Genomic DNA, 25,581 nt, shown 5'->3' with positions numbered 1-25,581 from the left:
GATACTTCCCCCTCCTCTCTCTTTATTTCTCCTTTTCATTCTAATTTAATGACCATTGTTATTCCTTGTGCACTATTTGTATCTTCCTCAACATGAAATCTCAGTGTCAGAGGAAATTGATTGCTGACCGTGAAATTTCCAGATACCCCTTTTGCCTTCAGTGCCAGGACCTGAGACAGAAATCATCGGCCCTGGTGTTGCTCTTGGCCTGGAGTCACAGCTCCTGAGACGAGCGTGGTGACTGCACCCCTGAGCTGAGCACTGTAGCCCTGCACCTTTCTGCCCTGACTCCTGTCTAACCCTAGCTGTAGCCTGAAAACACCCATCCCATCCCGAGCCTCCAAATTAGATTAGACTCCCTCTAGTGTGGAAACAGTCCATTTGGCCCTACAAGTCCACACTGACCCTCCGAAGAGTCTATTTCCCTCTGACTAATGTACCTAACACTATGGGCAATTTATCATGGCTAAATCACCTGACCTGCACATCTTTGGATTGTGGGAGGAAACCAGAGCACCCGAAGGAAACCCATGCAGACACGGGGACAATGTGCAAACTCCACACAGTCACCCGAGGCTGGAATTGAACCCAGGCCCCGCCACTGTAAGACAGCAGTGCTAACCACTGAGCCACCATACCACCTCTAACCCAAACACTGTGGGCCCTGTAATGCCTTGAGCTCCTTGACTTACTGGGCCTTGATATACTCCTTGTCCCAGGCCCCAGCTCACCCTGCCCACACTTCAACAGTTTATAGAGTAAATATTTTCTAAACTCTCCGGTGACAGGTGAACACAATCTCACAAGTGCAGCATTTTGCAAGATTCCCCATTCCAGCAAACTCCAGCCCACTGGTCAAAGATTAACCCTCAGTTACCAACAGCGTCAAAAAAAACTCCTGTGTCTTCAGGTTGGCTTTATTATCTGTTTACTTTCAGCTGACTCAAGATAATCCTGAAGTTACCATCAGGATTAATGTGATTGAAGTACTCAGACATCAGGATGTGCATTTAACATTCCCTTGCCAGGCGTATTGAAGGTGGGTGGGTGGGTAACCTGCCTGATGCCTACCTACCTGCTTCTGCATCCTACTACATTGATATCAGTGCTGGGGCGAAGAGGAGTACAATTAGTATTAGATTTATTGTCACATGTACTCACAGTGTAAAGGTTACGTTACCATTTGTGGCCCATCTTAGGAGAGAAATAATAGTTCAGAGCTCCATCCAACACAGACTGCGCTGAGTTTCACTTCGAGGCTGGGAGTGCTGGGCGTTCGAGTCCATGCTGAGGCCAGGAATCCATGTCCATGCTGAGGCCAGGGATCCATGTCCATGCTGAGGCCAGGGATCCATGCCCACACTGAAGCCGGGAATCCATGTGCATGGTCAGGCCGGGAATCCATGTCCACCCTGAGGTCTGGAGTCAATGTCCATATTGAGGCCAGAAATCTATGTCCACACTGAGGCTGGAAATCTATGTCCATGCTGAGGCCAGGAGTCCATGTCCACCCTCAGGCCGGGAGACCATGTCCATGGTGAGGCCAGCAGTTCAAGGCCACGCTGAAGCCAGGAATCCATGTCCACCCTGAAGCCGGGAGACCATCACCGTGGTGAGGCCAGGAGTCCATGTCCACCCCGAGGCCAGGAGTCAATGTCCACGCTGAGGCCAGGAAACCATGTCCGTGTTGAGGCTGGGTGTGCATGACCACGCTGAGGCCTGGAGTCGATGTCCATGCTGAGGCCAGGAATCCATATCCACGCTGACGCTGAGAATCCATGTCCATGGTGAGGCTAGGAGTTTGAGGTCATGCTGAGGACTGGAATCCATGTCCACACTGAGGCCAGGAGTTCACGGCCACGCTGAGGCCAGGTCTCCATGCTAGCTTTCACCTTAGACATTGCCAATGTCACCCAAGAAGAGGAGGTAAAAGGAAAAAGTAGTGGTGGTACCTGGTTTCCCACTACCAGCGGATCAATTGAGACTCTTTGTGAACAAAACATTCACACTTAAGTGCCTCATTCCACTGCCACTGGGATGGAACTGACTGCAGGAAGGCCTCATGCCAAGTACCCAACATGACAGCTGTCTGGCTTCCAGCCCACTTCCACCTTCACAATGTGCAACATCACCAAGGCTCCTCTCCATTCCCTGATCTTCCATTCCTCCAGTACAGTTTGTTCTGCTATAACGTACATTTTGACAACACAAATTGGCTCTAACCCGACTGACAAATTGTGGACATTGTTTGGATAATGCAAATTTTCTACTGAATGGGTATAGCGATTTTCTAAAAGCTACAGTGTGATTTTCCATAACAGCTTTCCATAGCACAAGGTTGTAGAGGGAAATAACTGTTGTGTATAGGAGAATGACCTGTATTCACATTAAAAGAATTCAGCATAGTGCACCTTCTGCATAGTTCACCTGGCTGCAGTACTGGCAGTGTCCACCGCTCTCAGTGGCACTATCAGTACCAGCAAGCTGCTGGCCTCTTGTCATTAATTGTCATTCAGCTCTTAAGTGGTTGCCAGGCAGTGGTGTGCTCACTCACTGGCATTTTAGATGCAAGAGCAGAGACTCCACCACCCCATTACATCCAGTCCGAAGAACAAGCTCCTTACTACAACTTCTTCAATAGTTCCACAAGTTTAGCCAGTGAGTTGCTGAAGCATTCAGTCCAGTAATGTTTCTGCAGAGTGTATGGGGCTGGGCCATTAACAATTCATCACCCTCGGAATATGAAGATGGATATTGGTTATGGGACCTGCGCCTAATTGCTAGCTGGTGACTCGAACTATACTCTCAGGGCCAGCAGGCTAACTTTGTTCAGTTTTCATTACTAATTGGCACATAAGAGAGCCCTCTGCATCGTTCAAAGTCCACTCGAAAGAAACCAATTCTCGCAAGGAATCAACACCAAAGGCAAAAAAGGGAGATGGAGGAGGGAAGTTACTAGGAAGAAATACCAGGGGCGGCATGGTGGCACAGTGGGTTCAATTCCCGCCTCAGGGGACTCTGTGTGGAATTTGCACATTCTCCCTGTGAGTGTGTGGGTTTCCTCCAGGTGCTCCGGTTTCCTCCCACAATCCAAAAATGTGGAGGTTAGGTGAGTTGGCCATGCTAAATTGCCCATAGTGTTAGGTGTAGGGGAATGGGTTTGGGTGGATTGCGCTTCAGCGGGTCAGTGTGGACTTGTTGGGCCGAAGGGCCTGTTTCCACACTGTAAGCAATCTAATCTAATCTAATCAAATAAACCATAACCTGCTAAACCAAGCAGCAAAATGTAACTTTACATGGAAAAGAAACAAACATTTTATAATAGGTGGATTTTTCCCCAGCAGCTGGTAGTTTAATTGCTGAGATTGAAATCAGATGCTAAACCTGTGCTGGTACAGCATTCTGCCACTTCAGGCCAATGAAGTAGGTGCTGCTGGGTCACCATCCAGCTGAGAAGGGTGCAGAGAGCTACTTGAGGATCAATAAGACGCTTAGATTGGAATGATTGACACGTTAAATTTGAGATTGAAATTGTTTCCTTGTTGATAACATCTTAAAAGAATCCGACAAAACAATTACATCTAAGGACTTGGGAAAGATGCAGTCTTATTTGTAATTTTCACAAACCAGAAAAATAGCTGTCAGATTACGAGAAAGTTGTGTCATGGTTGGTTTGTTCTAGCTTGGATGGGTAAGGGAAAGCCTAAAATACTAACACTAACAGAATCACTGAACTGCTGACATGCAGATGGAGGCAATTTAGCCCATCGTGTCTGTTCTGGTATCTACACAATTTTTATTGCAATGGCCTCTCAACAATAAGAGAAGGAAATTTCTTTAAAGTTGAGCAAACATGTGCAGTCCCAATAGCGTATGTGTTGCCTTGTTCCCTCAGGTGAGAGTAGCTCATGTTGACTAAACCCTCAAAGAATGTAACAAGACAAGAGAGGAAGGTTTTCACTGGGATTAAAATGAAATAAAGGATGGATTAACCTGGACTGTTTTAAGGGATCACAAATTACCAGTTTCAGAGGGCATTGCAATAGATGCCAGAGACCATCAGATAACACAGGGATTGGCTGGACGGAATAAAGTAATGAAGACTATGCTAGATAAACAAATTGTTGCTATCTGTTATTTACAGCCCCTAGTTTGGACTTTTCTACAAGTGAATACAATTTTAACTCTGTACAGGATTTTGAATGAGCTCAAACTCAGCCCATTATGTCCACATTTACTTGATCCAAACTCATTCATATTTCTTAAGGATTATATCAGATTACCATTATATCTTTCCTGTTCTAACGAGAAAATCACCAACCTGGTCCATCTTTTCTGATAGCTGTCATCTTTCAGCATGAGTACCCACGTTTTTGTACATTCTTCAGTGCTTCCCATACTGTTCAGACTTCTGCTAAACTATTAAAGCATCGGATAATTGCAGTTCCTGTTCCATTGCCACAAAAGTTTCAGATCCTTAGCAATCGTTTATTTTATAGTGCTGTTGTCCAATAGGCACTCCATTAAAATCCATTCCATACAGTTAAGTGAAAGCTGTTTCTCATTTATTTAAGGATGGCATGCTTGTCACTTTGGACAATGTGAATCTAACTAATTTGAGGCAGAGGTCCATATTACACAACTTATCTTTGATAATCCTTATTTGAGGGTGTTTCAAAGTGGCTGTTGACTTATTGGAAGGTTTCACCTTTCTGCGGTGATAAAGTGAAGAAGAGGGTGTTTTGGTAGGTGCCACAACTAATCTGCAAATATGTGACACATTGCCAGATTATGCAAACAAGCAAAGCCATCCAATCACCAGCGTGCATATCTTCCAGCTGGACACCTCACCTTCCCCAAAAAACACACAAGGCGTAATTAAGAGATGAGTCTGTGTAGAGGCTGTGGAAAATGTGACTGAAGTGACTAATGCTGGCTTTGCTTTGGCTTCCAGATGGTTACACAACAGATGACATTCAGTTTTACTGGAGAGGTGGGGATGACGCTGTGACTGGCGTACATAAGATTGAACTGCCACAGTTTTCAATTGTGGAGTACAGGCTGGTGTCCCGCAATGTTGTGTTTGCTACAGGTAAGCCTGGCTTTATTACAATAATATACATTGACTTTCAGAATTCTTGTGTTTTGCCTGGAAAATTAATATGAGGAATAAGAAGGTGACAATTATCATCTTTAACAATAGGTCAAGATAAGGCATTTAATTGGTGTGGGTTTCTCTGACCAGTTTTCCTCTCTCTATCCTATCTGGATGTTTCTTGACACACGAGCTTTTTGACAAGAAAATTAATATGCTCAATATAGATTACCACTTCATCAAAGTTTACAGATAGTTCAGTTCCTTACTTATTGTTCTGAATTAATCTGCATATTCAAAAACATAGAAATTAGAATCAGGCAAAGACCATTTGGCCCCTCACTCCTGCTTTGTCATTCAAAGAGATCAGAGCTGATCCTTTACCTTAACACCATATTCACTCACTTTCCCTAGATCCCATAACTTCTTGAATATTTAGATATCTACCAAAGTCTGCATTGAAGGTACACAATGCCTGATCCTCCATTACTCCCTATGAAAGAAGTTAGCAAAGATTCACCATCCTTCCCACCTCAGTCTTGAACTTTCTACCCCTTATTCTGCAATGGCTTCCTTGAGTTGTTGATCCCCTCCCCCACCCACTGGAAACATCATTTTTCCTGCATCTAAGTGGTAAAACCCATAGGAAGTTTGCAATGTTTTAATACTATTACCTCTCCTTCTTGCAAACATGAGCGAATATAGGGCCATTCTCCACAGTCTCTTTTCATAGGACAATTCGGCCATCTGAGGGATTGAGGAATAATATTCCTTTTTATCATGTAGGTGTCACTGTCTATGCCAGCCATTCATTGCCCATCTTGTGATGGCCTTGCAAAAGTGATGTTGCGCCTTCCTTCAAATGACTCACGATAGTGACAAAGCACATTTGCAAGTGTCAGTGGTAATTTCATAGAGATTTATTTTCAATCAGTGTATGAATCTAATTTATGATGCTTTCCCAATTCCAAAAACAAATAGTTTGACAATATTGTCACTGTAAGAGCCATGTTTTACATTTCTGGCCAATATAGAGTTCTGAACTTCATGGAAACATAGAAAATGGAAACTGGAGCAGGCCAGTCAACACTTCAAGTTCTGCTCTGTCTTTGAGTTTAGGTTTAAATTTTATTGTCACTCGTGTACAAGGTACAAAAGTACAGTGAAAAATGTACATTGTTGCCACACAGAGTGCCATCTTTGGTACAACATACCTGACTACAAAATCTTTACAGAAATAGATAACTGAAGAAATAAGTTCAAAACTTCAGCATTTCAGTTTTCTTTGCATAAAAATGGAAAGATAAAGGAATTGAGGTAGGGTCCTGCAGATGCTCTAAGCAGGGCTTTCCTAAGAGGGCTCGCTGGCACCCACCCACCTCCCCGGGCTGGACTAAAGACCCATCCAGGCACGTTAGGCTTTGCTCCCATTTTCAATGGACATGACCGCTGCATCGTGGCTGACTGCCACTGCTGCTGCTAGCCTTCACTGCGGCTTGCCGCTGCCACCATCTGGGCTCACACTGGGCCCCAGCCACTGCCAGGCTCTGTTGCCACTGCTGCCTCCGCAGCTCCTACTCTTCTCCCTCCTACCATCCGGCAGAATATACCGGAGCATGCAGTCTCTCACGGCCAGACTATGCAACAGTTTCTTTCCCCAAGCCATCAGGCTCCTTAACACATTACGATCAGACTCTTTCCCATCTGAAATTCATTGCACGACTTTGAATTGCTACTAGAACAACGTATATTATTCATCATTCTTCTATTACTCTGTAACTTGTGTGGTTTGCACTTCTTATGCACTTTAGGCCATGTATGAGTGTATGGTTTGTGCTGTCCATGTAGCACCTAGATCCTGGAGGAATCTTGTTTTTACTGTATCAGTTGTATATGGTAGAAATGACAAATAAAAGCTACTCTCTCTCTCTACTATACTCCATGCCTCGGGCCTACTCTTCTGTTGTTCTGGTCTGCTTGGCCTTGAAGACAACACTCCCAGCTGGTTCACTCCCAATTCGCTTTCTGTGACTGTCAGCTTTGAGAATGGCTGATCACTGAGCTCAATGCTCTCTCTCCATATCCCTTGATCCCTTAGCCATAAGAGCAAAATCTACCTCATTCCTGAAAACACAGAACTTTTTGGCCTCACCAACTTTCTGCGGCAGTGAATTCCACAGGCTCACACTCTCTGGATGAGACAATCTCTCCTCCTCTCAGTGCTAAAATTATGAACTCCTGGTTCTGGGCTTCCCAGTGGTCAAAAGCTCAACGAATGAATGTGATTATTTAATAGCCATGTGATCTAATTGTGATCTCAATCATGTGATTTTAACTAGTATCAGGTTTCAGTAAGACTCATGCTCTGTGGTGGCAATATCTGATCAGCTTGCTTTAATTCTGCCAGTCATTAAAATGACACTTGCCTCCGATATTTTTAATACGTACATTAAAAGGGTTTTTTATTCTTGACTTAATCTGAAGGAAATGTCACAGTGGTTTCCCCAATCAGGTGGGAAACAAAACAGCATGTCACTGCAGGATCCCCATTCTACACATGGAAAGAAAGATCCTGTCAGTTTCAGGTGGGTGTATTTGGCACCTGTCTGAAACATTGACAGCAGTTCGATTCTGGAAGGACATTGATAAATAAATTGTCTGGTCAAATTTAAATGCCTACTTGGCCAGACAGCTGCTTAGAAAACAAGTAGAACTCCTTTCTGCCAGGTTTGCACCGACTGGCACCCTGTCCAATTCTCTGAATGAGTCTTGGATTGGCTTTAAAAAAGAAAGTTCACTCTTGTTTGTGGTTAATTGCTTTTGGTTCTTAGTAGTATTATATAGTTTCTTCCAGTTTTGGATGATTGTACCTGTACCCTCCTGTATAAAGTGGTTCCCTCACTTAAAATCTGCATTTATGATTGAGCTGGGGCACGTGCTGTTAAGTTGACCTGCAAATTATACCAAATTGCACCAAAGACAGAGTGGCCCCTTTATCTAATAATGGTCTAGTGGAACAGGTTGCACTGATTCCAGATTAAAATACAGCCAGATACAGAAGGGTGTTATTTACTATAAGCCAACATTCACCACTGGGTTGACACCGCAAGGGACAGTAACTGTTGGCTATGTCTTCAAGACTTCTTTTCATGCATCTTTCAATCATTTTCCAATGCTGTACAGGTCATTCTGCTATAACACGCGTTTCTTTAACACAAATTAGCTATAACACGATTGACGAATTGGGGACACTGTTTCTAAAGTGCGAAGTTTGGTTATACCACAATTCCAGTCCCATTAGTTTAAATGGTGTTGCCATTACACGATTTTCTGATAGCACGGGATTGCGCAAGAATGGAACTATCGCGTTATAGCAGAACTGACTATATTGTAGAGATGCACTTTGGTATTACAGAGGACACTTTTATTCCTTCTCTGTCTTATGTTTATCCAGTTTCCCCCTTAAAAGCATGTATTCTATTTGTCTCGATGACTCCATCTAAAGCGAGTTGCGCGTTCGTGTCACTTTCTAAGCCAAGAAGTTCCACCTGAATTCTCTATTTATGATAATCTTACATTTAAATCCCAGGTTTTGGTCTTCTCATCAGACAAAACACCTTCTCTATGTCTACCCAGTCACAATCTATTTTTTTTAGTTTAAAAACTCATTATTAAGTCACTCCTCAGTTATCTTTTATCTAGGGATAAGAGCCCTAGCCTATTCAACCTTTCTTCATGATTCCAACTGATAGTAAGACTGGACAAGGCAGATCCATGAATGGAACTTGGCTTGACAGACCATCAGTTGTATGTTTCTCTCTTTTTATATTTTGTGGAGGCAATCACTGAACATATTCACAAAATGTTGCCAATATACTTTTACCAAAAGTGCATTAACATTTATTACACTCAAGAAAAATCGTGATTTACACCGCATTGGACAAAAACAATAGAATCTATGTGATCTCGAATATCAGAAAGTTTTTTTGCCCCCCAACATTGACCTTAGACACACAAACTTGAACTTAACTACGTGCTAAATCTTCTCTCATTCACCTGGCACAGCTGAATTGCTTTCCTTTCAGAAAATGTCTTTGCATTTGCTCGAAGCTCCTTTGTTAATGTTTCTCTTTGAGATTCTTAAAAACCTGATAACCCAGCTCACTTATTATTTAACAGATTCAAATAGCTGGTTGATAGTACAGAACTTTAGTATTGCTGAGAAAAGCTTTGTCATCTTACATTCACTAGGACAATCTGTAAGAATACCAATTTAAGCAGACTGTTTGCAAGTAGACCCTGGTTGGTGGATATGTTTCAATGGAGAATGTACCAGCTAACCATGGCTGGTTAATTAACTGGTAGGGTTTGTTAAAATTTTAAACCAGGCAGGTTGATTGTGATTGGTCAAGACATTGCCCTGAGAAATGAGCCAGCAAATGGTTGTCACCTATTTTGTTGAGATGAAACAGGTGTAGTGTCCACCGCCCTGTGGCAGATCACTTTAACACCCTTTCCCACTCTGCCAACGACATGCAAGTCCTGGGCCTCATCCACCACCAAATCTTAGCCACATGACGACTGGAGGAAGAACATCTCATCTTTTGCCTTGTGACCCTCCAACCACATGGAATCAATGTCAATTTCACCAGTTTTCCCATCTCCACTCCCCCCACCTTATCCCAGATCCAACCCTCCGACTCAGCACCACACTCTCGAATTGTCCTACCTGTCCATCTTCCTTCCCACCTATCCGCTCCACCCTACACTCTGACCTATCACTATCACCCCCCACCTTTATCTACCAATCGCATTCCAACAACCTCACCCCCCCTCCCATTTATATATCAGTCCCCTTACACACACACACACACACACACACACGCACACACACATATTCCTGATGACGGGCTTATGCTCGAAACGTTTTGGCAGTGCATGTTCAGTTTAGTTCTATTTTAGTTTGGGATAATGTTCAGCATGGACTGGTTAGACCAAAGTGTCTGTTTTCATACTCTATAACTCTCGGACGGTTTGACTATATATCATTGGACTTTACCTATTTTACATTGTCTGAGTGAGTTGGATCCTTCATATTGTATCTGGATTTGGGAACCTGGAAAGAGGATGATCTGCAATTTCATCAAGTGATCCTTGGCACTCAAGAAGTTTCATCATAAATGACTTGCTACAGACATGCAGTTAGTCTATCACAATGCTGCTAATTATAGAGGCAGTCAGGCAGAGCGAAGAGTTGAAAAGTGTGGTCCTGGAAAAGCGCAGCAGGCCAAGCAGCATCCGAGGAGCAGGAGAATCGATGTTTCGGGCATAAGCCCTTCTTCAGGAATTCTGATGAAGGGCTTATGCCCGAAACGTCGAATTTCCTATTCCTTGGATACTGCCTGACCTGCTGTGCTTTAACCAGCAACACATTTTCAACTGTGATCTCCAGCATCTGCAGACCTCATTTTTTACCTGACCATACTAAATTGTCCATTGTTTGCAGGAATGTGTAGGCCGGGTGGATTAACCATGGGAAAAGTAGGGTTGCAGGGAAAGGATTGGCGATTGGGTCTGGGTGAGATGCTCCTCAGAGGGTTGATGTAGAATCAATGGGCTGAATGGCCCACTTCTACACTATTGGTATTCTATAATATTTGCGTGATCTGCATTCAAACACTTGTGATGTAACGTATGCATCAACAGAAATATATTACTATGGAAGTCAGGTATTTGGCAGAATTATCCAGAGCTCAGGTGCAGATGTGGATATCAACAATGGAGATGTATTAATGTCATTTAAGAAATTGGGAAAATTAAGGGGCTGCTTAACAATAGATTGACAAAAACTCCAAAAGTCACTGGAGAGTTTACGCAAATCTATGGGGCAGGCCATTAAGAACAATGAGCAAGGTGAAGGGAACCAATTGTGTGAAGTGGACCAATCGACATCCTGGGTGGAATATAACCATGGTGACGAAGTACCTCAACTGCCAATTAGAGAATTGCTAGGGTCCTGCAACATGTTGTTAGGGGAATGGAAATACATCCCCATGAGGCAATGACCATCTCCAATAAGAGTTAATCTAATCACCAACCCTTGACATTCAATGATGTTACCATCACTGAATCCCCACTGACCACCTCCTGGTGGTTACCATTGACCAGAAACTCAACTGGCTTCACCCCATAAACATTGTGGCTCAAAGAGCAGATCAGAAGCTAAGAATACTGCGGTGGGTAACTCACCTCCTCATTCCCCAAAGCCTACCCACCATCTACAAGGCACGGACCAGAGTGTCATGGAATTCCCCCCCCCCCCACTTGCCTAGAAGCGTGCAACTCCAAGAACATTTGAGAAGCTTGACATGATCCACGACAAAGCAGCCCTTTGATTGAAGTCACATCTGCAAGAATCCACTCCCTCCAGCACTAATGCTCAGAAGCAGCAGTGTGTTCCATCTCCAAGATATGTTGGAGAAATTCATCAAAAATTCTCAGACGACACTTAATTCGGATAAATGCGAGGTGCTGCATTTTGGGAAAGCAAATCTTAGCAGGACTTATACGCTTAATGGTAAGGTCCTAGGGAGTGTTGCTGAACAAAGAGACCTTGGAGTGCAGGTTCATAGCTCCCTGAAAGTGGAGTCGCAGGTAGATAGGATAGTGAAGAAGGCGATTGGTATGCTTTCCTTTATTGGTCAGAGTATTGAGTACAGGAGTTGGGAGGTCATGTTGCGGCTGTACAGGACATTGGTTAGGCCACTGTTGGAATATTGCGCGCAATTCTGGCCTCCTTCCTATTGGAAAGATGTTGTGAAACTTGAAAGTGTTCAGAAAAGATTTACAACGATGTTGGAGGACCTGAGCTACAGGGAGAGGCTGAACAGGCTGGGACTGTTTTCCCTGGAGGGTCGGAGGCTGAGGGATGACCTTATGGAGGTTTACAAAATTATGAGGGGCATGGATAGAGTAAACAGACAAAGTCTTTTCCCTGGGTTGGGGAGTCCAGAACTAGAGGGCATAGGTTTAGGGTGAGAGGGGAAAGATATAAAAGAGACCTATGGGGCAACTTTTTCATGCAGAGGGTGGTATGTGTATGGAATGAGCTGCCAAAGGATGTGGTGGAGGCTGGTACAATTGCAACGTTTAACAGGCATTTGGATGGTATATGAATAGGAAGGGTTTGGAGGAATATAGGCCGGGCACTAGCAGGTGGGACTAGATTGGGTTGGGATGCCTGGTCGGCATGGTCGGGTTAGACCGAAGGGTCTGTTTCCATGCTGTACATCTCTATGACTCTATAACCACTTCCACCTAGAAGGACAAGGGCAGCAGATAAATAGAAAGTCACCCTCCTGCAAATTCTGCTCCAACCCACTTGCCATCCTGACTTGGAAGTTTGTTGTCATTCCTTCACTGTTGATGAGTCAAAATCTTGGAATTCCCTCCCTCACAGCATTGTGGGTCTATCTGCAGCAGTGGTTTGAGAAGGCAGCTCAGCACCATCGTTGTCAAGGGCAACTAGGAACAGGTAATAAATGCTGGCCTGGTCAACGATGTCCATATCCCACAAGTGAATAAAAGAAACATCCTAAAGAGCATTTTAAATAAACTTTGATACCAAACTATGTGAGGAGATTTTAGGAGAGGTGACCAAATGCTTCCAAAAACAAGGAGATTATATTTATTTTGGAGGCAGAATGGAGGATGTTCAATGGATTGAAAGATTCTGGATTAGTGGTGCTGGAAGAGCACGGGAGTTCACCTTTATTGGATTGAAAGAGTTGACCCTTGACAAGTGGCTGAGGAAATTGGGCCTCTAATCACTGGAGTTTAGGGACTGAGAGGTAATTTTATTGAAACATTCAAGATTAGGAAAGTGCTCGACAGGGTGGGACACTAAGAGACTGTTTCCCCTGGCTGAAAAATCTACAACACTGCAGCACAGTTTCAGGTTCAGGACTGAGAGGAAAGAAGTTTCTTCATTCAAAGGGTTTGAATCTTTGGAATTCTTAAACTTTGAAGGATTTTAGTGTGCCGTCATTAAATAAACATGAGTTTGACAAACTTGTGGTCTCTCAGGGAATCAAGGGATGAGGGTTGTGGGCAAGGTGGAACTTAAAGATCAACCATTGCATTCAATGGAGAAGCAGGCTCATGGGGCCTACTTGTGCTCATATTTCTTGTACTCGTATCTTCTCAAACAGGGTTTCAAGGAATAGGGAGAGTGGAGAGATTCAGGGAAGGAATTCTAGAGTTTCGGGCCTTGACAGTTAAATATATGCCATTAATGGTGTACCAAAGAAAGTTGAAGATGTGTAAGAGTTCAGAAAAGGTTGTGGTTTAGAGATGGTTGCAATGATACAGAGGCCGCTCAATGATTTGTAAACAAGAATGAGAACTTTAAAATTGAGGCATTACCAGACTGGAAGGTAATTTTAGGTCAGTAGATGCAGGACTGAAGGACTTTGTGTGAGCAAAAATACAGAAAGCAGTGTTTTGGATGAGCTCGCAGGGCTGAGGGATGAGTGTTGAGGAGCCAGCCTGGTTGGGGGGGACTGGGGGAGCTCAGTGGAATACTCGAGATGATGCTTCATCAGTGTTTGCAAGAACATCCTCCCACTGCAATATTGCAGCCTACCTGTAAAAGAAAGTCATGTTATCAGTCACACATATTGCAGTTGCATTTGCTGGTTTTATGCTGCATGATGGCTACGGTTATCTTAAGAGCAGATTGTGCAACTCTGCTTGAGGTTGTCTGTTGATGTTGATACTGTAAAGGCAATTTCTCTTGACCAGTGCCAAGTTGGCATTTCTGGGCCTGTTGATATGTTTGAAGGGGTGCTGGCAGTGTAGTCAGAGTATTGATCACTGTGACATGCTTGATTCAGGCTATACCATCAAAAACCTGATATATAATTTGAATCATTGAGATTGGGTTTTGTCGCTCATTTTTCTCTGTATGTTATGATCTTTTGATTGGCTGCTGTCCATCCTACAATTCCTGTATTTCATTTGAAAAGACCATTTTAAGACCATGCCAATATTTGCGATTCATTCTTTCAAAACATGAGCTTACAAGCCTGTGCTGAAGCAGATGAGGTTATTTAGTATAAATTCTAGAACATGTAATACTCTAGAAGTGTATTCACAAAGATTCCATTCTCTCATTACATACTGTAAATGGGAAAATTACCAGTGAAAAGAATAAATGGGGACAATTCTCCAGGTTTCAAGTTTCAGATACATATTTTCTGTAAAAGCATGAAAGCTGTAAATTTTGTGAGGTAAATTCTGACAATGGTTCCCAACTTCTGATCAGACTGAAGCCAGTTCCCTTTATTTTAATCAGCTGACCAGATATTACTCAAGGTGTCTTGTCTGCCAAGAAGTAATATTTCTCATAAGTCAGAAGGTGGAATTTCACCTTCCATAGCTCAGAGGCAGGTGTGTATGTTTCAGAGTCATTGAGTCATAGTGATGTACAGCATGGGGAACAGACCCTTTGGTCCCGTTATCCAATGCCGATCAGATATCCTAACCTAATCTGGTCACATTTGCCAGCATTTGGCCCATATCCTTCTCAACCTTTCCTATTTATATACCCATCCAGATGCCTTTTAAATGTAATTGTATCAGACTCCACTACTTCCTCTGGTAGCTCGTTCCATGCATGCACCACCCACTGCATGACAAAGTTTCCTATTATGTCCCTTTTAAATCTTTCCCATCTCACCTTCAATCTATACCCTTTAGTTTTGGAGTTGAGAGTGTGGTGCTGGAGAAACACAGCCAGTCAGGCAGCATCCAATGAGCAGAGAAATCGACATTTCGGGCATTAGCCCTTTAGTTTTGGCCTCCTTTACCCTGGAAACGACCTTGGCTATTCACCCTATCCATGCCCCTCATGATTTTATCCACCTCTCAGTCTTTGGCACTCCAGGGAAAACAGTTCCCACCTATTTCAGCCTCTCCCTATAGCTCCAACTCTCCAACCCTGGAAACATCCTTGTAAACCTTTGTAGAATTCTTTGAAGTTTCGCGACATCTTTCCTAGAGCAGGGTTTGATCATCTTTGTTCGGGTAGATTCAAGATGCATGTCAATGCAAAGGCTGAAGCTTTCACAACCATGTTCAGCCAGAAGTGATAGGTGGATGATCATCTCAACCACTTCCTGAGGGTGCCTAGATTATAGATATCAGCTTTCAACCAGTTTGATTCAACCCTCACTGTAAAGATTTTATTGCTAAACATATTGGATACTGCAAAGGCCAAGGTCCCAGATAAAATGCCAGCTCTAATACCGAGGACGTGTGCACTGTTATTACCTACATCCCTCACCAAGCCATTTTAGTACAGGCACAACACTGGCATCTACATGATAATCTGGATATTTGCACAGGTACATTCTAACCACTGAACAAATATTCTGGAAATCCCTCCTTAACATCACAAAGCACACAATGTAGACTGCTTCAGCTCAAAAAGCTGTCCACGCCTTCTCAAGGGTAGTTACAGTATGGGCAGCAAATGTTAACTGTGCCAATGAAACCCACAGTCCAACGGTTTTTGACAAAAGGAAGATTGGAATAGAGCAGCAGCTCTCTGTTCATGAATAGCACTAGCAAGAGTGGAAAATGTTGAAGTCCTTGGGCCTTTGACTGACTGTAAGTCATTCCTTTGCGATAGCTTGAAATTATGAATTCTATTGGTTCTTCATGTTTTCCATCCTTTTACAGTCGGCAAACCTTTAGGACTCAAACTTTTATTTTTATGACTATGATTGTGAATTAACACTGTGATTGTGGAAGGTAGCGTCATTGACACATACAGCATGGAAACAGACCCTTCGGTTCAAGCAGTCCATGATGACCATAATGCCAAACTAAACTAACCCCACCTGCTTGTGCTTGGCCCATATCCCTCCAAATCTTTCTTTAACATGTATATTTTCCAAATGCCTTTTAAACGTAGTAACTGAAGCTGCATCCACCACTCTCTGCGCCCTTCTAAATCTCTCTCCTCTCGCCTTAAAAATATGCTCCCTTGCCTTGAAATCCCCCACTGTAGAGAAAAGACTGTCATTCACCTTGCCTATGCTCCTCAGATTTTGTAAATTTCTATAAGATCACCCCTCAAGCTCTTGTGCTCCAATGAAAAATACTCCAACCTACCAGCCTTTCCCCGTAACTCAAACCTTCCATTTCCGGCAATATCCTGGTAAATCTTTTCTAAACCCTCTCCTGTTTAATAATATCATTCCTACAATAGGCCGTCTGTAACTGGACACAGTACTCCAGAAGCGACCTCACCAACATCCTGCACAACATGACATCATAACCCCAACTCAAAGGTCTGAGTAATGAAGGTAAGCTTGCTAAATATCCTCTTAACCACCCAGTGTACATGTGATACAAACTTTAAAAAATTATATATCTGAACCCCTAGATCTCTCTGTCCCATAACACTACCCAAGACCCTACTTTCAATTGTATTAGCCTGGCCCTTATTTGTTTTACCAAAATACAATACTTCACATTATCCAAATTAAATTCCATCTGCCACTCCTCCATCCATTGACCCAATCAATCAAGATCTCTTTGATATCTTAGATGACCTTCTTCACTGTTTACTGTACCACCAAATTTGGTGTCATCCATAAAATTACTGGTGTCATCCACAAACTTACTAACCTTACCTTTCATAAATTCTGCACTTCCGCGTGCTTTGTGAAAGTCCTGCCAGTACAAAAAATGGCGCCACCCAAATAAGCACAATAAATATGAGTAAATGGGATGGAATGACATCCATCCGGGATAAGAGAGGAAAGAATAAATGGGAACCTGAAGGGCAACGTTTTTACACAGAGAGTGGTACACACTTGGAATGAACTGCCAGAAGAAGTGGTTGAGGCTGGTACATTAACAAAGATTAAAAGTCATTTGGACAAATATTGGATAGAAAATGATTAGCAGGATACAGGCCAAGTGCAGGGAAATGGGGTTAGCGTGGACAGATATCTTGGTCGGCATGGACCAGTTTGGGTCAAAGAGCCTCTCTCCATGCTGTAGGACTCAATAGCTCGATGACACTGCCGTGGATACTGAGCACACATTTCTTGAGAGAGCTTTTTGGGGTATAATTAGATAATCTCTTTTTTTATTTGCTCATGGGATGTAGATATCCATCACTTATTACCCATAGCTAATTGCCTAGAGAACAGATAAGAATCAAGCACATTATTGTGGGTCTGGAATCACTTGTAAGCCAGAGCAGGTAATGATGACAAGTTTTCTTCATTAAAGGATGCCAGGGAATCAGTTGGGTGTTTATGACAATCAAAAGTGGTCACCATAAAGCTAACTTGTTAATTTCAGATTTTTTTCTATTGCATATGATTTTCAGCATCTGACATGGCAGGATTCCGACACATGTTCCCAGAGCATTATCCATAGCATGGGTTTCTAGTCCAAGGACATTACCACTATCTCCCCCATTATTACTTACCCATTGTTTGCCATTCTATTGGCTTGTGCCCTTGCTTTGCTCTTCCACAGCGCTGGTTCTCAAAATTATTGATAGATTTGTCAATCATGAAATCAGAATGCATAATCCAAGGCTGAAATCAATATAGCACCAAAATTGGCCAAGGAAATATTTGTTTTCACATATATAATTTCAAAATATAATTGTATTAGACGTCTTCCAATCCCTCATTTTCATGATGCACATGCACAGAAAATAAAATTTGAATAAAATATGGAAATTCGTGCATTTTTCCAGAGTGCCCTTGATGTTTCCAATGATTTCATCTGCAGGGAGAGTTCAAGAGTGTAATCGTAAATGGAAATCAAGACATTTTCACACATATCTTCCTCAGATTGCTACTCATAGTTGTGTAATCTCTGGAGATGGGAGAAAGCACTTTGAGAGGCCAACAAGCTGAGAAGGAACCACTCTTATTCTGGTCTTTGACAGTGAGCCAGTTAGGAGAAAGTGAGGACTGAAGATGCTGGAGATCAGAGCTGAAAATGTGTTGCTGGAAAAGCGCAGCAGGTCAGGCAGCATCCAAGAAGAAGGAGAATCGACATTTCAGGCATGAGCCCTTCTTCAGGAATGAGCCAGTCAGCAGAGTCAGTATCCAAGCAGGATGCAGGGAGATGGAAGCAAGCATCATTCCTGAAGCAACCTTTAAGGGGGGGCAAGCATGAAAGCATGACAAATGAAAAGAAGTTATACCTTTCACTTGACAGAGGTTACACCAAGAATGTACATTCCTTCCCACAATTAACGGGTAGCAGCTGAAAAATGATCATAAATCAATTCAGCTCTCAACCCAATCCCAGTAACAACACGCCATGCAACTAAAACAGGAAGGAAAGCTAAAATTTCATGAGGGATAGTTTTGAGGTTCCATGTTGAAAAGAAACAGGCAGCAGCACTGCAAACCATCCCACTACCTTATAACCTTGAAAAGAGCCAACCTGCACAATATTGCGCTGGCTTGAAGCCAGTGCATGCTCACAGCCTCTGACCCTATGGTAACAAAATCTAGCCTTAACAGCATACAGGACGAAAATGTCTTCAAGTGAACAGAACTACAACATTTCATGAGTTAGAGTGGCAGATTGAACAACCAATACATGCTCCACATATTTTTCTTGTGAGCTGTATGTTCTTTTAAGGATAATAGAAAGTACTGCCTTCAGCTTTCAAAAGAGCAACATAGCATGGATTGCTTAAGAGCAAAATAATGCAGATGCTGGGAAACTGAAATAAAGTTAGTACATGCTGGAGAAACCTATGTTTGACAGCATCTTGGAGAGACAAGCAGCTAATACCTTTGAGTCTAGTATGACTCTTCTTCAGATCTCTGTTTCTCTCTCCTCAAATACTGCCAGACTTACTGAGATTCTCCAACATTTTCTGCTTTTATTTTGGTATGAGTTGTTTTTAGAATTTTTGTTTTGTGCAATGTTACACCTGAGACAACTCTCGCTGAGGTATATATGTTGAAAGTGGCCGGACAGCTTAAGAACATGGTAAATAAAGCACACCGTGTCTTAGGATTCATTAATGGGGAGATGAAGTAGTAAAGCTAAGCAATCGTGCAAGAATGTATTTTGTTCTCAGTTCTAGACTCCCCTCTTAATGAAGGATGTGAAGGCAGGAGAGAGAATTCAGAAAAGATTCACAAGAATGTCTCCAAGGATGAAGAATTTCAGTTACTTAGGTAGATCAGAGTTGAGTTTGTTTTCCTTAGAGAAGAAGGACTTTGAGAGGAGATTTTATAGAGGTGTTCAAAATCATAAGGCATCTGTTCGGAGCAGATAGGGAGAAACTGTTTCGTTTGGTGACAGGATTAAGAACCAAGGCATCAGTTTAAGGTAATTGGCAAAAGAAACAATAGTGATATTAGGAAAAATGTTTTCACACGATGAATAATTAAGATCTGGAATGCACTTCCTATCGGTACGATGGAAGCAGATTCAACTGAAGAATTCAGGTGGAAATTGAATCATAACTTGGAAGAGAAAACCTTGCATGGTCACAGGGAAAAGAGAGGGTATGGCGCAAAGTGAATTGCTCCTTCAGAGAACAATCTCTTTGTGCCCCATTGCCAGCCTTTGCCTGTGGTTGGAAACTCACCATAAAACTGCCTGAGACCTCTTTGCCACGCATTTCATTAGTACAGCAACACACTGTGACCTGTCTGTCTGTTTTTGTTTCTCTATCCGAGTGAAAGTGATTCTCTTATAACCTGAGCTTTCAGTGTTGTGGAATCTATTAATTTTTGTTGCAGAGAGCATTCCAGAGCAACAGCCAAATAACTGCGCACAGATGTGTGCTTGCAAATAAACAACGTTAGCCTGCCTGGCAGCTGGATTAGCTCTGGAGGCTGTCCATAAATCTTGAGAAAATGGAGACCACAAACAAGACACACATTGTTGTCTTGAGATGTGTCAGGGTTGCCACCCGTTCAGGTGAAATGAAAGCTGCCTTCGAGCTCTTCAGTTAAACTCAGGTCTGCCGTTGACAATAGGGTTGTCCTATTAAAGCCCCCAATTTAGTGTTTCAGGAGCAGTTTGTTCACTGTCTTGATGACAGTGATGCAACTTCTCACCATAGCAACCACAGGATCCATAGCAACCCTCTCCCACCCACGGAAATCACAGCAGAAATCAAGAATGTTTGATCTCGCTGTACTTGTTGGTTTGCTTTGCTTTTCTTTCAGTAGTTTCATTTTTTTTTCTTTTCCCAGTCCGAGTGGCTAATGGACAAGTAGCACAGGCTAATTAAAAAGAAGTCTTCCAAAACCTTTCACCAATCACTGTGCAATCCCAGAAAAGACGTAGCCAACACTGCAGTACTCCTCAGGGTTTAATTCCTTCTGCAATCTATTTTTAGCTCACTGGTTTACATTAACTTCTTGCCTCGAGTATTTTAATACAGTCTTGAACCCTTTTAAAATAAATGGGCTGACTGTATAGAATATCATCGGCAGGAAGCTAATATCAAGCACTCTAACGACTGAACAAAGCGAATTAAACCCAAAGGAATCTGCACACTCAATAGGTCACAACGTTAGGCACCTCACACCGCAACACTTGGTTTCAGTCTTCCTGCACAGTATAAGCACCACTTCAATTAATTTCAGGGAAGAAGAAAATCAATTCTGTACCTCAACATACATTGATGTTATAATTATATTAACAGCAGCTATTTATTTGACATTGGTTTATTGATTGTCATGAAAATACCTGTGTGGGAATATGAAAATAACTGCCCCTTCATTGGGAGTTCAATCACATCTGCATTAATGTGAAAGCCAAAGGCAGAAAAATGCATCCCAAATTCTTCGAGCCAATGGGCAACCTGATGCTGAATTTTTCTTGTCAATAATGTATGCCCTTAGCTTTCTAGTTCTGTGCTTGCTCTTGCATCAGTTGCACAGTAGTTCACTTTGATGGGTAAAATCGAAGTGCAGAATTGGAAAACATCATGTCAGCCCAGAAGTCATTCATGACAGAAAGTCACTTTGTTGTAAATCAAGCAGCCAAAGCAATTTTTATGAATGCTTAATAATACTTTTTAATGATGCTTCCATTAATGAGTTACAATGGTTAGCATTGTCCTGTTCCACATTACTAATGCTTACTCATTATAAGGTCTCTTTCTCTCATGTGATGCCTCCATGATCTTACCCCTCTATCTTTTAGCTAACTCTAAATCAAAGTTTTCACCACCAGCAGATCTGGCACAGATCTGACAAACAATCCACCTTTCTCACCAACTTCTGTTCACTGCATTTGGGTTTTTTTTCCCAAAACTCTTATCCTGCCCATATCCTTTCCCAACTTTAAATGACTCCTCAAATTAATTGGATGTTTGGCCACTTCCCCAGTTCTGCTCCAAGCTCCTGATAATAACACAGGAACATAGAAAGCCATCCAGTCCCTTGAGCCTGTTCTACCATTCAGGTACAAAAATAGAAATTGCTGGAAAAGCACAGCAGGTCAGGCAGCATCAGTGAAAGAAATCAGAGTTAACATTTTTGGTCGAGTGACCCATCCTCAGAATCATTCATGCACGTCACTGTTGATGTATATCAGCACCACACCATCAATCCAACTTGATTCCATTATAGTCAGCTCCAGCAAAAAAATCTGTTAGTCACAGTTGTTGTAATGTTTAATTGGTCACTTTCCTCTCAACATCCTGACCCTACAACCTCAGTTGAAAAAGTGTGTCATTTTTCATCATGAAAATTCATTCATTCTGGCAAGTTTTGGGTGAGGAATTATGATCGTAATAAGGAATTAAAGCTTATTGCCAGTTAGGACTTGTTAGTCAAGCTCACAGTATGGTGGACTTGTATATGTTGGAAGCTACATTTTTAATACACCGGGCTCTGTATATTGGCAGACAAGACATGTTCAAGCAACAAAATAGGTGACAAACATTTTCTGATTAATTTCTCAGGACAACTCCTTGCCCAATCACAACCAACCTCTCTTGTTTAAAGTATTAAAAGAAAGTGGCAGTTAACTGTCAGTCCTTATTCCCTCATACATTCTCCATGGCAACACCTATACTAATTAGGCTTCAGTTGCCAACCAATCAGCACTCTTTCCTTGCAAATGTATGCATTTTGTTTTCTTTTCACTTTGGTATTTCTTGCATATCGTCCTGATGAGTACAAAATGTTAAAAAAATTGACACAGTGTGCATTTTCAGCAATGCTTAAGTCCTATAATTCCAAATGAATAAATATTTGTTATGTATGTTCAGATCAGAGGAGACTCCATACACTTTTCCTATAGTGTATCTTTTGAAGCTACCCCAGAGGATGCAGACTAACACTGGTCATATTTTTCATAATAAATGACATTTTCCTCATTTATTTTCCCAGGTGCATACCCAAGGCTGTCACTGAGTTTCAGATTAAAGAGAAATATTGGCTACTTCATTCTTCAAACATACATGCCATCCATACTGATTACAATTCTTTCCTGGGTGTCATTTTGGATTAATTATGATGCTTCAGCTGCAAGAGTTGCTTTGGGTAAGTGCTATCTGAAGAAGGAAAAATAAAGACACTTTATTTCAATAACTGCCATAGGCAGGCAGAATGAAATATTTTTGATGACACTTTAGCACGTGATTCACAGCATAATAAATAATGGGAGGCTGTGAATAGCTATATCATGATCCTTTCACACTGATAATATTGAAATGTGGAATGATTGCTAAGTAGGAGATTACACCAACTCCTTTTTGTATTGATATGGTTTGTCTTGTAATTAAGTTCTGTCACATTTTAATTGGTGCTCTGAAGGTTCACAAAAGAGTGAGGCTTAACATTTTTATTTACTCATGGACTCTGGCTAGGCATTTATTGCCCATTGACCTGCAGAAGCCTGGCCACCATCTACAGAAGCTGATGATGAGCTGCCTTCTCAAACCACTGGGGCCCTTGGGATGTAGAGACACTCACAGTGCTGTTAGGAAGGGAGATCCAGGATTTCAGACCAACAACAATGAAGGAATGGCAATATAGTTCCAAGTCAGGGTGTCCTTTGGCTTGGAAGAGAGCTTGCTGGTGGTGGTACTCCCATGCATCTGCTGCCCTAGGTCAGAGAGATAGAGATTGTAGGTTTGGAAGGTGTTGTCAAAAGAGGTAGGAATTACTGAAGCGCGTCTTGAAGGTTGTGCAGCCACTGCCAATGTGCATCAGTGATAAAAGAAGTGAATGTTGAAAGTGGTGAATGCAGTGTCAAACAAGAGGGCTTCTTTGGTTTGGACAGTGTTAGGTTTCTTGGAGCAGCACTCATACAAGAAAGTAGGGTGCGTTCCATCAAACACCTGCCCTCTGCATTGTAGATGGTGGCCAGGATTTTGAGAGTCAAGAGATGAGTTACTTGTTGAAGGATTTCCAGCCTTGTATCAGTTTTATAACTAAATTATATATATGGTGGTCTAGTTCAATTTCTGGTCAATGGTAACCCCTGTTAGTAAGGAACTCAGCGATGGTAATTGCATTGAACATCAAGGGGTAGTAGTTAGGTTCTTTCTTGTTGGAGATGGTCATTGCTTGGCACATGTGTGATTTGAATGTTACTTACCATTTCTCAGCTCAAGCTTGGATGCTGGCCAGATCTTGCTGCATTTGGACATGAACTGTTTCAGTATCTGAAAAATCCTGAATTGTTCTGAACATTGTGTAACTATCAGCAACCATGCTCTGTTCTGACCTTATGATGGAGAGAAAATCATTGATGAAGCAGCTGAAAAGGATTGGGGCAAGGGCACTATCCTGGGAAATTCCTGCAGAGATGGCATGGAGCTGGGGTGATTAACCCCAGCAACGATGAATCTGTCTCTTTGTGCTGGAGTGATGAGAAATCATGCAAATTCCCATTGACTTCAGTTGATGCTAACTCAGTCAAATGCTTCCTTGATGTCAATGTCAGTCATTCTCACCTTCTTGCTGAAATTCAGGGTTTTAATTGGCAGCAATCAGCAGGAGATTCCGTTGCTTGTCTGTGATCGGTTACCAGATGTCAAGGGGTCTGAGGTCAATGTTGAGGACTTCCAGGGCAGCTTCTTCCTGACTGTATGACACTTTGCCACTACCTCTGGTAATTCAATTCTACTGGTGGGACAGGACATACCAGAGATAGTGGTGGTAGTGTTTGGGACATTGTCTGTCAGTTATAATTCTGTGAGTATGCTGATTTCAACCTGTTGCTTGACTAGAGCGTGAAACAACTCTCCCAAATTGACAGAAGCCCCTGGATGTTGGAATGGCAGACTTTGCAGTTTTGACAGGGCTATGTCAGTCTTCTGTGCAGAAAGCCCATTGGGGAAGGTAATAAAGAGTGTTTATTAACCAAAACCAAATCAATAATCATAAACTCTGGTTTCAGGTCAATATTTTGAAAATAGAAGTCAGAATAGACAGCCAACAAAGCTACATTTCTGTGATTGTATTGAACAATTGTTTGAGAAAGGTGAATGGACATTTAAATTTGCTATTTCATAGGGAACGGCGATGATCAGTCGGGGGTGGTATTAGTACATAATATTAACAAATTCAAGATATATTGCATTTTTTGTTAGAAGAATAAAATTAATAATTGGATCTTATTATTGTGTTTTTCCATTTCCTATATTATGTTAAAGAGAATTGTTGCCTTTCAACAGGAGGGATGTTTTTAATTTTAAAAGTTTGCAGAAAAGAATTACAAGGATGGTGCCAGGGCTAGAGGGTTTGAGCTACAGGGAAAGATTGAACAGTTTTGGGCTTTTTTCCCTGGAGTGTTGCAGATTGAGGGGTGACCTTATAAAGGTTTCTAAAATCATGAGGGACACTGATAGGGTGACTAGCCAAGGTCTTTTTCCTAAAGTGGGTGAATCCAAAATTAGAGGATATATGTTTAAGGTGAGCGGGCAAAGATTGAAAAAGTACTGGAGGGATAACTTTTTCACATAGAGGGAGGTGTGTGCATGGAAAGAGCTGCTAGAGCAAGTGGTGAAGGTGGATACAATTACAACATTTAAAAGATATCTGGATGGGTATATTAATAGAAATTGTTTAGAGGGATACGGGCAAAATGCTGGTAAATTGGAGTTGGTCAGATTGGGCTGTTGGTCAGATCTGACAAGTTGGACTGAAGGGTCTGCTTTTGTACTGTACCTCTCTCTGACTCTAATTGAATGTCTCATACATTAAATTGTAATATTGCTCAAAAAGGCAACATTAGTCAAGATCTGTACTACTTAAGGACTGCTAAAACCTGCTGAAACCCTGGTCTGTCTACTTCACCAGATCCAACATTGAGTCAGGAGATGTACTGCTGTTCTTTCCTGTTGCACATTGAGGGTATTATATTTTTAAGAACCAGTGTTTGGTGGCAGCCTACCATGGCTGAAAATGTGTTGCTGGTTAAAGCACAGCAGGTTAGGCAGCATCCAAGGA

The 25,581-nt window shown here is 42.1% G+C and overlaps 1 protein-coding gene across 4 annotated transcripts in view; it reads left to right on the top strand.

The window, feature by feature from the left end:
• Positions 1-25,581, top strand: part of gabrb3 (gamma-aminobutyric acid type A receptor subunit beta3) — a 110,925-nt gene that overhangs the window by 29,897 nt on the left and 55,447 nt on the right. For all 4 annotated transcript variants that reach the window (XM_060826835.1, XM_060826833.1, XM_060826834.1 and 1 more), the window contains exons 3-4: positions 4,955-5,092; positions 22,513-22,665. In XM_060826835.1, the coding sequence (XP_060682818.1) occupies positions 4,955-5,092; positions 22,513-22,665 (291 nt within the window). The remainder of the gene's footprint in view (positions 1-4,954; positions 5,093-22,512; positions 22,666-25,581) is intronic.

The sequence above is a fragment of the Hemiscyllium ocellatum genome, chromosome 6 (assembly GCF_020745735.1).
Source record: "Hemiscyllium ocellatum isolate sHemOce1 chromosome 6, sHemOce1.pat.X.cur, whole genome shotgun sequence".
Classification (NCBI taxonomy): Eukaryota; Metazoa; Chordata; class Chondrichthyes; order Orectolobiformes; family Hemiscylliidae; genus Hemiscyllium; species Hemiscyllium ocellatum.
Note: the sequence above shows the minus strand (reverse complement) of the source record. Positions and strands in the feature narration are given on the sequence as shown.